The following is a 12,058-nucleotide window of genomic DNA, read 5'->3' as shown; positions in this document are numbered from 1 at the left end:
TCAAGAATAAGAAGGAAGTATATATCGAGTATAGACAGCAGAGATTGAGTGAATCCCCAGAGGAATATAAAGGCAGTAGGAATATACTTAACGGGGAAGTCAGGAGGGCAAAAAGGGTACATGAGATAGTTTTGGCAAATAGGGTTAAGGACATTAAGGACAAAAGGGTAACTCGGGAGAGAATAGGGCCCCTTAACAATCAGCAAGGGGGCCACCTATGTATGGAACTACAGGAGATGACAGAGATACTAAATGAGTGTTTTGCATCACTGTTTACTGGGGAGCAGGATATAGAAGCTCGAGAATGTGGGGGAAGTAAATCGCGATATCTTGAAATATTACAGAGGAGGAGGTGCTGGATGTTTTAAAATGCAAAATGGTGGATAAAACCCCAGGACCTGATCAAGTGTACCCTAGAACTCTGTGGGAAGCTAGGGAAGTGATTCCTGGGCCCCTTGCTGGGATATTTGTATCATCGATAGTCACAGGTGAGGTGCCAGAAGACTGGAGATTGGCTACCACTGTGGTGCCACTATTTAATAAAGGCGGTAAGGAAAGCCAGAGAACTGTAAACCAGTGAGCCTGACATTGGTGCTGAGTATGTTGTTGAATGGGAACCTGAGGGACAGGATTTATATATATTTGGAAAAGCAAGGACTGATTAGGGATAGTCGACACGGCTTTGTGAGTGGGAAATCATGTCTCACAAACTTGATTGAGTTTTTTGAAGAAGTAACTAAAGAGGATTGATGAAGGCAGAGCAGCCGACGTGATCTATATGGACTTCAGTAACATGATTGACAAGGTTCCTTATGGTAGACTGGTTGGCAAAGTTAGATCACGTGGAATACAGGGAGAGCTAGCCATTTGAATACAGAACTGGCATGAAGGTAGAAGACAGAGGGTAATGGTGGAGGGTTGCTTTTCAGACTGGAAGCCTGTGACCAGCGATGTGTCACAGGATCGGTGCTGGGTCCACTACTTTTTGTCATTTATTTAAATGATTTGAATATGAACATAAGAGGTATAGTTAGTAAGTTTGCAGATGACACCAAAATTGGAGGTGTAGTGGACAGCGAAGAGGGTTACCTCCGAGTACAATGGGATCTTGATCAGATGGGCCAATGGGCTGAGGAGTGGCAGATGGAATTTAATTTAGATACGTGTGGTGTTGCGTTTTGGACATACAAATCAGGGTGGGACTTAATGGTAAGGTCCTGGGGAGAGTTGCTGAGGGGTACAGATAGCGTAAATAGACAAGGTCTTTTCCCAGGGTGGGGGGGTAACATAGACTAGAGGGCATAGGTTTAAGGTGAGAGGGAAAAGATTTGGACCAAAGGGACTAGCTTCCTTTGGGATTATGTTCAGCATGGACTGGTTGGACCAAAGGGTCGGTTTCCATGCTGTATGACTGATGTTCTGAATGGTGCTATGTAAATATCTTTTAAAAAATTTCTTTACACAATTAACTTTAACACACTAATTTGCATTAATAGAATCTTGTTTACAGATGAAGTATTTCCTTTGGCTATTTGCCATGGTCCCTTGGTTTCCTGTTTAAATCATATTATTATCAGCAAAACTTGTAATTAAATAGTATGCTTAATGAATAACAAAATCCCAATGCTCAATGTGATAAGGCAGTTCCGATAAAATATTTCAGGCTTATAAATAGTGTTACATGATGAAAGCTTATCAGCAACAGCTCCTTTTCTCATAAATCAATGGATAAATGCAAATTGTTCAATAGAATTTCTGGGAAGAGGGTGCTTCATCTTAGTAAAGCTTATTTGATCATTTAAGAGTCTGAGCGATCAATCAAAAACTAGACCCCAGTAGGTTTTATTTGACTGCACCATTTATTGGGGATTCTATACAGAAACCCTATTCCTTCACTAGATGTGTACAAACACAAATGTGCCCTACAGTGCATAGGATACATTTTGATTCATTGTTCTGTCACTGGTAAACTGCCTATGGCCCCTAATGTAATAACTGTAATACAGGCACTCTCGGAGTTGCAAGCAGGTTCCATTCTGGAGTATGTTCACAAGTCAATTTGTACTCCGGTTAGAGTGCGATACAGGCCAGGGTACAGCAACTATTCATAAGTAAGGTACTGGAAAGCATTCGGAGAGATAGATAGGATTTATGACTCTTTGGAAAACATAGTTACATTAAAGATAGTCAGCATGGCTTTGTGGGAGGCAGATCATGCCTCACAAGCTTTATGGAGTTCTTTGAGGATGTGACGAGACAAGTTGAGGAAGGTCGAGCAATGGATGTGGTGTGTATGGATTTCAGTCGTTAAAAATTGCACAACACCAGGTTATAGTCCAGCAAGTTTATTTGGAAGCACTAGCTTATGGAGAGCTGCTCCCACCTATTGCAGGAGCAGCGCTCCGAAAGCTCATGCTTCCAAATAACCTGTTGAACTATAACCTGGTGTTTTGTGATTTTTAACTTTGCATACCCCAGTCCAACATCCGGCATCTCCAAATCATGGATTTCCATAAGGCATTTGATAAAGTTCCCCATGGTAGGTTCCTTCAGAAAGTTAGGAGGGATACAGGGAAATTTGGCTGTCTGGATATAGAATTGGCTGGCCAAAAGAAGGCAGCAAGTGGTAGTGGGATGGAAAGTATTCTGTTGCAGATTGATGATCAGTGGTGTCCCGCAGGGAATTATAGTTTTTATAAATGACTTGGATGAAGAAGTCCTGATGAAGGGTTATGCCTGAAATGTTGATTCTCCTGCCCTTTGGATGTAGCTTGACCTGCTGTGCTTTTCCAGCGCCACACTCGCGACTTAGATGAAGAAGTGGAAGGGTGTGTTACTAAGTTAGCCGATGGCACAAAGGTCAGTGGTGTTGTAGATAGTGCAGAGTTGCAGGCTACAGCATGACATTGACAGGATGCAGAGCGGATCTGAGAAGTGGCAGATGGAGTTCAACCTGGACAAATGCAAAATGATCTGTTTTGGAAGGTCGAATTTGAAAGCTGAATACTGGTTTAAAGACAGGATTCTTGGCAGTGTGGAGGAACAGTGGGATCCTGGGGTCCATGTACATAGATCCAAGTTGATAGGGTTGTTAAGAAGGCATATGGTGTTTTGGCTTTCATTAATCGGGCGATTGAGTTCAAGGGCTGCGAGGTTTTGCTGCAGCCCTTTAAAACCCTGGTTAGACCACACTGGGAATATTGTATCCGGTTCTGGTTGCCTCATTGTAGGAAGGATTTGGATGCTTTAGAGAGGGTGCACAGGAGATTTACCAGGATGCTGCTTGGATTGGAAGGCATGTCTTGTGAAGAGAGGTTGAGTGAGTGAGGATTTTTCACACTGGATAGAAGAAAGAAGAAGGGATGACTTGGTCAAGGTAATGAGAGGCATAGATTGATTAGATAGCTGAAGATGTTTCCCCAGGGCAGAAAAGGTTGTCACGAGGGTACATCATTTTAAGTTGATTAAAGGAAGGTATAGAGGAGATGTCAGAGGTTCTTTATACATCTTAGTAACGGTACGAGTATGTACTTGGCTCATACATAACATTAAGATTGTGATCAGTCTGGTTTAATCTGATATTTGACAGTGTGAGGAATGATGTCATTAGATAGGGAGAAGTTTGAAGGTTGAGTGAAAGGTAATGACTTGAGTCTTTGCAATTTTTAATTGATGAAAATTCCTTCTCTCCCAATTCTGAATGTTGGATAAGCAGTCTGATGGGTTCACAATAGTGAAGCAATCAAGCCTAGTAGGCATGAGGTAGAGCTGGGTGACAACAGCTACGTGTGAGAACCAGTTGTGTGCTTGTTGATTGTGTCACTGGGAGAGCAGCTTGTGGATGTGACGTGGGGGGAGTGGTGAAGAGGCATAAGTAACAATGGGTAGGAAGGAGAAAATGCCAGCGGAGTTGAGGGGTCAGGTCAAGGTCTGATGTGGTAATTAACACCACAGCTGACTTGGCAGGGCAAATAGTGGAAGATATAGTCAAGTAGCGAGGTTTCATAAAGGTGGGAGATGCCATCGTGGCCCCAAGTAAGTGTCTGTTATTGCAATTGCTCACAGCGAATGCCAAGGACCTTTTCCGCATGTGAATGTTGGAGACCATTGGCACAGTTCACAGGTCAGCAGTGGGAGACACCTGTTGAACTCCAAATGAATCAATAAGCAAGGGTTGAAGCAATGGAGTAAAGTCATTGCGACAACTCATCAAGTTGAGTTGGAGTAGTGCACTGGGCTACAGAACTATTGAACAGTTAGGAAGCTAAAGTGCAATGTACAAATGTGAAAGGGGAGGTCAGTGGCCTAGTGGTATTATTATTGGACCTTTAGTTCAAAGAACCCAGGAATGTTTTGGGTTTGAATCCTGCTACAGCAGATGGTGGAATTTGAATTCAACGATAAAAAACTGGAATTGAGTCTAATGATGATTGTGAATTTATTGTTGATTGTCAGGAAAATCTGGCACACTAATGTCCTTTAGGGAAGGAAGCTGCAGTCCTATGGTCTGGCCTACGTGTGACTCCCAGACCCACAGCATTGTGGTTGACCTTTAACTGACCTCTGAGAAGCTAGGAATGGGCAATTCAGGCTGCCTGGCCAGCGGCACCCTCATCCCATGAATCAATAAAACAAATTAATACAGAATGGGGAAACAGTCAAGGAAGTGCTGATAGAAGCTTAGCAGGTCTGGCAGTATCTTTTTGAGAGAGAGTCTAAGTCTCTGTTTCTTTCTCAACAGATACTGCTAGGTGTGCTGACTTTCTCTCAGCATTTTCTGTTTTGAATACAGGTTTCTAGCTTCTGCTGAATTTGTTCTTCTGGAAACAATAGAGAATGGGATAGACATCAAGCAGAGGTCTGTGTTAAAGAGGGTATATGCTGTGGCATTTGTATAAATTGGAGTTTTTCTAGGGTGTGTATTGATGAGGATAGTTGATGTTGAACCTGGAGGTTTTGTAATGGGAATAGGTTGTCTAGGTAAATAGAATGTGGTATTTGGCAATCAGGCAAGGGTGCAGAGACTTTGGTGGAAGTTGATCTGAACTATTTTAGACAGCATGGCCAAGGTATCTGCCGATGAGAAATTTGTACAACAAACCTTCAGTTTACAATGTCCTTTGTACTGAAATTTTAGAATTTGTCATCTTTGCAGAATCCATCACGTGAAGGGAAACGATGGCATGTTTAGCTGGTGTTGGCATGGAAACCACACTTTAAACTCCTGCTTTCCTTAGAATTATGGAGCAATTTTCTTTGCCGAAGCCACCATTTTAGGGAAGGAGGATTTCCTCTGTGTACAACACAAAATCATCCGCTATATAAATAATGGCTTTAGTATTTTGTTATCGAAATAATTGTCCCCTACTTATTTAAAGCAGTTAATGTTCTACTTGAAATAATACTTCATGGCAACCTATTGGATTAACCAATCATTTTACACATAGTAGAATCCCTGTAGAAATTTGGTTTTGCTTGTCAGTTAAGTTTCTGTAGTTGTATGTTGTTTCTGGAATGGGTAGTCCTTCAGGTGTCATTGTGTACACCTGTGCATAGTGACTGCCATGTTGCCTCAGCTGATTTGAAGTTCTGCTGCCAGTTCTGCATCATGTGCTGACTGGGAACAAAGGGAGTTCTGCAAAACTGAAAAGAGATGAGGTCATCGTTACCTTTGCTAAGCATGCTAATCCCTCCTGCCAACTTTTTGGTATTTGGCAGCAGCAGTGACCGGGGAGGGGGCTAATAGAGCAACTTAGTTCCATAGCCTGTCCAATTTCACGATACACCAAAGTCGGTGAAAAAGGGATGCTACAAGGAACGACTGATTCTGTTTCCTGCTACTGCCAGTTTTCCACTGAACAAAGAATTTTATTTTGATCTACAGTTAAATTTTACCTAGAATATGTTTGGACATCTTAACGTTCTCAACTGCTGAAATGCTGCATAGTATAAACTACAGTTTAACTGATTTGGCACATTCTTCTACAGTGTAAATCCCCCTGTGAATAGGTCACCTCTTGCTGGCAGCATAGCAGTCGCAGCTTAAGAGTTGGCTGCAAAGAATGTCACTGCTAATTCTTCATAATTTCCGGCTCAGGATTAATGTGACATCTGCAAAAATGATTGCCTGTAAAGCCTCAAATGCTAACTATTATACGGCAAATTTAGTGGCTGCGCAGAACCAAAAAGGTTTGCTTTCTGGTACCGTCAGCAGTAAAAGCAGCACAAGAATTTGATATGAGTTTGCAACTGTAGAAAGGTACTGAAGGCTTCAACGGTAAAGCTACCTTCATTTCCAAATGATTGGGTTCATCTAAATCCACGCTGCAATCTACTTAAATTGTTAAAGACTGCTTCACATTAAAATGAATGCTTTGGCGAACTTTGTATTTGGAGAAAAAGAGGTTTGCACAGAGAGAATGAGTTCTCTGTAAATGCGCCATCGCTGTGATTTGAAGTTCAATCTAAACTTTAAAGCATTCTTAATGACTTATGTTATTTCATTCATTCAGTCAACCAAGTCCCAATACGTGCTGACTTTGTAGTTTGAACCTGTTCAGGTCTGTGGGTTTGCCGTTTCTGCCCTGGACTGGGGCTGGGGTAATTGGCTTCTGCTCCCCTTGGTGATTGCAGCAATGTCACCACTGCTGAAAGTGTACACACGTCAAAAAGGTCAGGCACAAACTGTAATATGTCCTGCTGCTGTAAGTCTGTTGATCTTCCCTGTAGAGACACTCATCTGGATTGTTGCCATTGCCAAAGGAGGCATGTAAGGAGCATGAAGCTAGTGTCTTCAAGACAGAAGAGTGGAGGAGAAAATGGCAGAGTATATTTCTCCATTCCTCTCCTCTACATTTTGCATAGAATGTATCAAGGAAGTTAGTATATTATTCTGTACCCTATACGCCTCGATAGTTCAACCACATTCTCCAGTTCTGTGCATGTTCCTGTTGAAGTCTGAGGCTAATGAGTTGCAGATGATATTTCAATGGCTTGCCGCCCATTCTTCAGTATTTACCCTGAGTAATCAGGTTCTGCTCACTTGCCATGTATACTAAACATTTGGAGCCGCCTAAAGTATTGATTTGACCACTGGCAGCAAAGGAACTATATTATTCATGCAACTGAGTGGATTTGCATATAAAAGTGAAGTGGAACACCACTGGGAAATCTCTAGTATGTTTGAAGGAAGGCAGCACCATTTTGCAAGTCAAATCCAGACAGTGTACTGGACCGACTGGGTGTGCTTTTTCCAGTCTGCCTTTAAATATGCTTCCTGTAGGTGGCAGGAAATGAGTGAGCAGGTATCCATTTTGGATGCCTCACTGGAAAGGATTTGGATTCACTGAGCGTCCGGCAAGCTCACATTTCTATGTGAGCGTATTTAATTATGATCGCAGAAACATGGGCAAACATATTTGAAGGATTTCTGATTAAGTTGAGTTGTCATTGGCAAATTGTTTGAAACGCTGACGTGTGTTTGTTGAGATGAACACAGTCTCATTTCTTCAGGGATCTTAAGTCGACAACAAGCAAGTGTGCAAACCGGTTCATCTTGAAGTGCACACACTGATAGGTAAAGTGACCGAGACTGATCAGATGTTTTCAGTTGTAACAACGCTGGAAAGATACCAACTCCAACAATGCACTGCAGCAACCCACCAGGGTGACTTGGAGCTCCATCCCAGCAGGAGTCACTCACCCTATCCAACCTGGGCAAATTTCATACGTGCTCACTCTGCAACATAAACCTCTCAACCTAACACTACTGCAGGAGCTCCAACCAGCACAGGAATTGAAGTGGATTCAATGGGGCCATGCGGCCCATCCTGAAATGACTATGACTCTGGAATTGCAATATGTAAAGGGAGGCTCATCAACATTTTCTCGGAACAGTGGGGAGCAGGAAATGCATGTGGCCTTGATAGTATCGCTCATATTGCGAGATGGGTGTCGGTTTCGCTCAGTTGGCTGGATGGTTGGTTGGTTTTTGAAGTAGTGTGATGCCAACAGCATGGGTTCAATTCCCATCGCCAGCTGAGGTTATTATTAAGGACTCTCTGTCTCAACCTCTTCCCTTGCCTGTGGTGTGATGGCTCTTAGGTTAAAGCACCACCAGTTATTTCTCTGTAATGAGAGTGCAGCCCGATGGTGTGGTAAAACTACAGCATATTGCAAGAACAGAACTTTTATTTTTACCAGGTTTAAAGTTCAGTTATATTCCCCGTTGAATCAGATTGACTGAAGCGAGTGATGTTTAAGGCAGAGATAGACACTTCAGGTGGTGAGGAGCCAGAAGTTCCCTCTCTGTTTCCACCCCTCCCCGTTATTGTCTGCTGCTTCCCTCCCTTGGGCTGAATAAAGGTGTTGATTCCTTTTCACTTTATTTGTATTTTCTATTGTTTTAGACTTAGTTATAATCCTGTTTTTAGAGCCATTGGTGATGGGGTTTTGCTGGCAGCATAAACTAGCAAATGCAGTTTAGCAGCTCATTCTGCCCAGTTCCAATCGGAATGAAAATGAGGCCGGCTGTAAAACAGGCTGCTGATTCACTCTTGCCTGTTTCAAGCTGCTGGCCAAGGTGAGTTTATATCCTGGGTTTTCTCACTCGGGTTATTGTACTTTTGAATATGAAAATAAAAGTAGTGCAGTGACCTGACTCCGAATTTACTGAGTGAAGTTAAAATAAATAAATTGCCAAGCAACTATTATAATAGTGATCTGAAGAATGTTAAATGAGGACGATAAATTGTTCTTGAGCACAAGTTACAAACGAATAACTTGTGTCCTCTTGAAACTGTCAAAATCTTGCTCAGAAAATAGTATTGTAGGCTGTAAATGTTTTAAAAAAGAAACTGAATCATAGGAAAATGTGATATGTAGGAACAAGTAGGGGGAACTGTATTCCCACAGTTGGATCTGGCTGAGTGCTTCTAGTCTGGATTGTAGCCTATTCTCAGTGATTTATTAATGCTATTTGTCTCATTTCCTTCTTGATGGTGCTTGCTGTAATATGCACCATGTGGACCTTCTCCTTAGTTTCTTTGCAGTAACTGAGGGACCTTCATTATGACTGGAAGCAGTTTTCTAGGTTGTAAAAACAAAAACTGGCTACTTTATTCAAACTTCTGCTAAATCCTAACTCCTATCTAAACCTGTTCAATTCTCACCTCTGCACTTGCAAACTTATGCTGATTTCCAATGAGCATAAAGGTAGTTTTTAACATTATGGAGAAGTTGTCTGGCCGGCTGACCATTAGTGATCCATACTTGTGTTCCAGTCCCTTTTGCATAAAGACTAATCTTCTATTTGCTTCTAACCCTGTTTTTTGCAACTGCTTATTAACTTTGTGATTTGTGTACAAGTGCGCACATATACCTCTGAATGCCAGTACATCAACATTTGCAAAATATTCAGTATTTCTGTTTCTCTTATCCAAATGGGTAACTTGTTTTTCCATTTTCCATATTTCTGCCCACTCATTTAATTTTGCATCCTTTTGCTCCCCCTCCCCCTCACAGTTTGCAGTCCCATCTGACTGTACCATCAGGAAACATGGAATTGATGCGTTTGGTTTCCTGATCAAAGTGATTCAGTAAATAGTGCAGCGATTTTGCTTCATCCCTCTTCTCACTATGAAGAGCAATAATTTAATCTTTCTTCGCAAATACGGTTCTCTCTTTGGAGAATCCTTGTTTATGGAACTTTTCAGGGATCATTGAAGAGAAGGATTTTTCAGTCAAAGGAAAGCTAAAATCATGCCAAAACTTTGGTTCACCAGAAATATCTAACAGAGTCTTTCTGTGACATTCCAGGTTTTAAATCTTACAGTTAAAATAAGACTAATATAACTATATTTTTGTATGCATTATAATCTAATTCCTTGGTGGTTACTGGTGTTCTGTAAGAATAATTGTAGCCAAGGGTCATTTCCACAGCGTACAACATAAACCCATTCATCAAAACACACGGTGAGGGCATACTTTGCAAAATTTTTAATCTGTACAGGGGAACCTCCATGGTTTCATGTGTTTCTCATTCTTCAATCAAACAAATTTATTGTGACCTCAAACCTCCTATTTCCCAGTAGACGGTTCATGCTACACAGTATGCAGAAAGTTGGTACAGTACGAGGTACACGACAAAATGTTTACTTTGCCGTCTGTTTCAAGGAACAGCCAGGGATACTGTTACTGTATAAGATGATGACAAATCTATGCCATTACTTGTGCATTAATAGATTAGGTCCATGGTTAACCATTTGAAGACCCAATGTTGGGTCTTAAAATGTTTCACTGTACCTACTTAGACTACAAAAAAACTTGGTTTAATGTATCTCATCCATGATCAAACATACTGTCTTTTAAACTACATTTAATGATGAAGGGAGAGAAGGAAAACATTCCCATTTAGTGAAAATTGAAATGTATGCTTTCTCTTTATTCAACAATACCACAGAACTTGTGCAAGTTTCCAGTACTGAAGGAGACTGTTCGGCCCAACGTCTTGTGCAGTTCTCTTTATTAAAGCAATTCAGTATTCGTCCTTTTTCACCACTCTCTCTTCATTTCTTCCTTGTACCTGTAGGCAATGAAATGCACGTCCTGTGAACAAATAAAAAGAAGTATATCTTTTATTCAAAGACATTCATGTTTTTAGTACAATTACTAATATTTAAAACTATATTCTGAGAATGATTACTTCGCTGAAGACATCATTGAGATGAGAGAAGGGGAGTTTCTGACTCCACTACCTGGTCATTTGTTGTAGTGGTTCACACATTTGTAACAACATATTCAAATTTCATCCCATTGAGAGGAAAAAACTCATCGGCAACTTTCTGGTCTTTGAGCAATGTGAAAGGTGTTGTTTTTTTCTTGAGACCCAAATGTTGTAGGCCCAAGGTCCAGAGCATAGGACATGCCTTAGGTTGTTAAAGTAAAAAAGATGAAAAGTAAGAAGATGATGAAATGAAGATGAAGATGAAAAAAATAGTAAATGAACAAGGCTTGACTTATAGAATCTTTGAGGAGAAAGTGAGGTCTGCAGATGCTGGAGATCAGAGCTGAAAATGTGTTGCTGGAAAAGCGCAGCAGGTCAGGCAGCATCCAAGGAACAGGAAATTCGACGTTTTGGGCATAAGCCCTTCTTCAGGAATGAGGAGAGTGTGCCAGGCAGGCTAAGATAAAAGGTAGGGAGGAGGGACTTGGGGGAGGGGCGATGGAGATGTGATAGGTGGAAGGAGGTCAAGGTGAGGGTGATAGGCCAGAGTGGGGTGGGGGCGGAGAGGTCAGGAAGAAGATTGCAGGTTAGGAGGGTGGTGCTGAGTTCGAGGGAATCGACTGAGACAAGGTGGGGGGAGGGGAAATGAGGAAACTGGAGAAATATGAGTTCATCTCTTGTGGTTGGAGGGTTCCCAGGCGGAAGATGAGGCTCAGAAGAGGCTCATTGCATCTGTACTGCTAAAAATATATTGTTACCTATGTTAGTCCTACTTTACTGCACTAGGCTGTAGTTTTGAATGTTATAACACTTGAAGCATTCACCCAAGTACTTTTGAAAGGTTATGATGCCTCAACTACCCTCCCAGGCAGTACATTCCAGACTCTCACCATCCTATGAATGAAAAAAAACGCTTCCTCAAATCCCCTCGAAACCTTACTTAAAACATGTGCCCCCTTATTCTTGACCCTTCGACTAAGGGAAAAAGCTGCTTTTTATTTATGCTGTGCATGTCCCTCACCAGTTTATACACCTCTGTCAGGTTCCCCCCCTCAACTTTCTCTGCTCTGAAGAAAAATACCCAGTCTCTATCCACAGTTGAAATGTTCCATCCCTCGCATTGGAGGGTACCTCAGCTTTTAAAAGCTTTAAGAAAGATCAGTGGAAATGAAAGAGCGTTCAATGCAGTTGAAGCTCAGGCAAAATGAGAGAGCAGGACTGAGATAGTTCTCAGGTTTGCCACTGTAAAGGGGCGAAAGGTGTGAAAAACACATTACTTGAGGCACATTATTCCAGAACCTTCCAAACTTGCAGCTTCTATCTCTAGAAAGGACA

The 12,058-nt window shown here is 41.6% G+C and overlaps 2 protein-coding genes across 3 annotated transcripts in view; one reads left to right on the top strand and one right to left on the bottom strand.

Annotated features, from left to right (window-relative positions):
* Positions 1-12,058, top strand: part of LOC132815040 (CDK5 and ABL1 enzyme substrate 1-like) — a 159,520-nt gene that overhangs the window by 66,156 nt on the left and 81,306 nt on the right. The window lies entirely within an intron of this gene.
* The window catches only part of LOC132815041 (transmembrane protein 241-like), a 227,261-nt gene continuing 225,735 nt past the window's right edge, over positions 10,533-12,058 (bottom strand). The window contains exon 15 of the mRNA XM_060823704.1: positions 10,533-10,605. Within this exon, the coding sequence (XP_060679687.1) occupies positions 10,566-10,605 (40 nt within the window). The 3' untranslated portion in view covers positions 10,533-10,565. The remainder of the gene's footprint in view (positions 10,606-12,058) is intronic.

The sequence above is a fragment of the Hemiscyllium ocellatum genome, chromosome 4 (genome assembly GCF_020745735.1).
Source record: "Hemiscyllium ocellatum isolate sHemOce1 chromosome 4, sHemOce1.pat.X.cur, whole genome shotgun sequence".
NCBI lineage: Eukaryota > Metazoa > Chordata > Chondrichthyes > Orectolobiformes > Hemiscylliidae > Hemiscyllium > Hemiscyllium ocellatum.
This window is presented reverse-complemented; position numbering and strand designations above follow the sequence as displayed.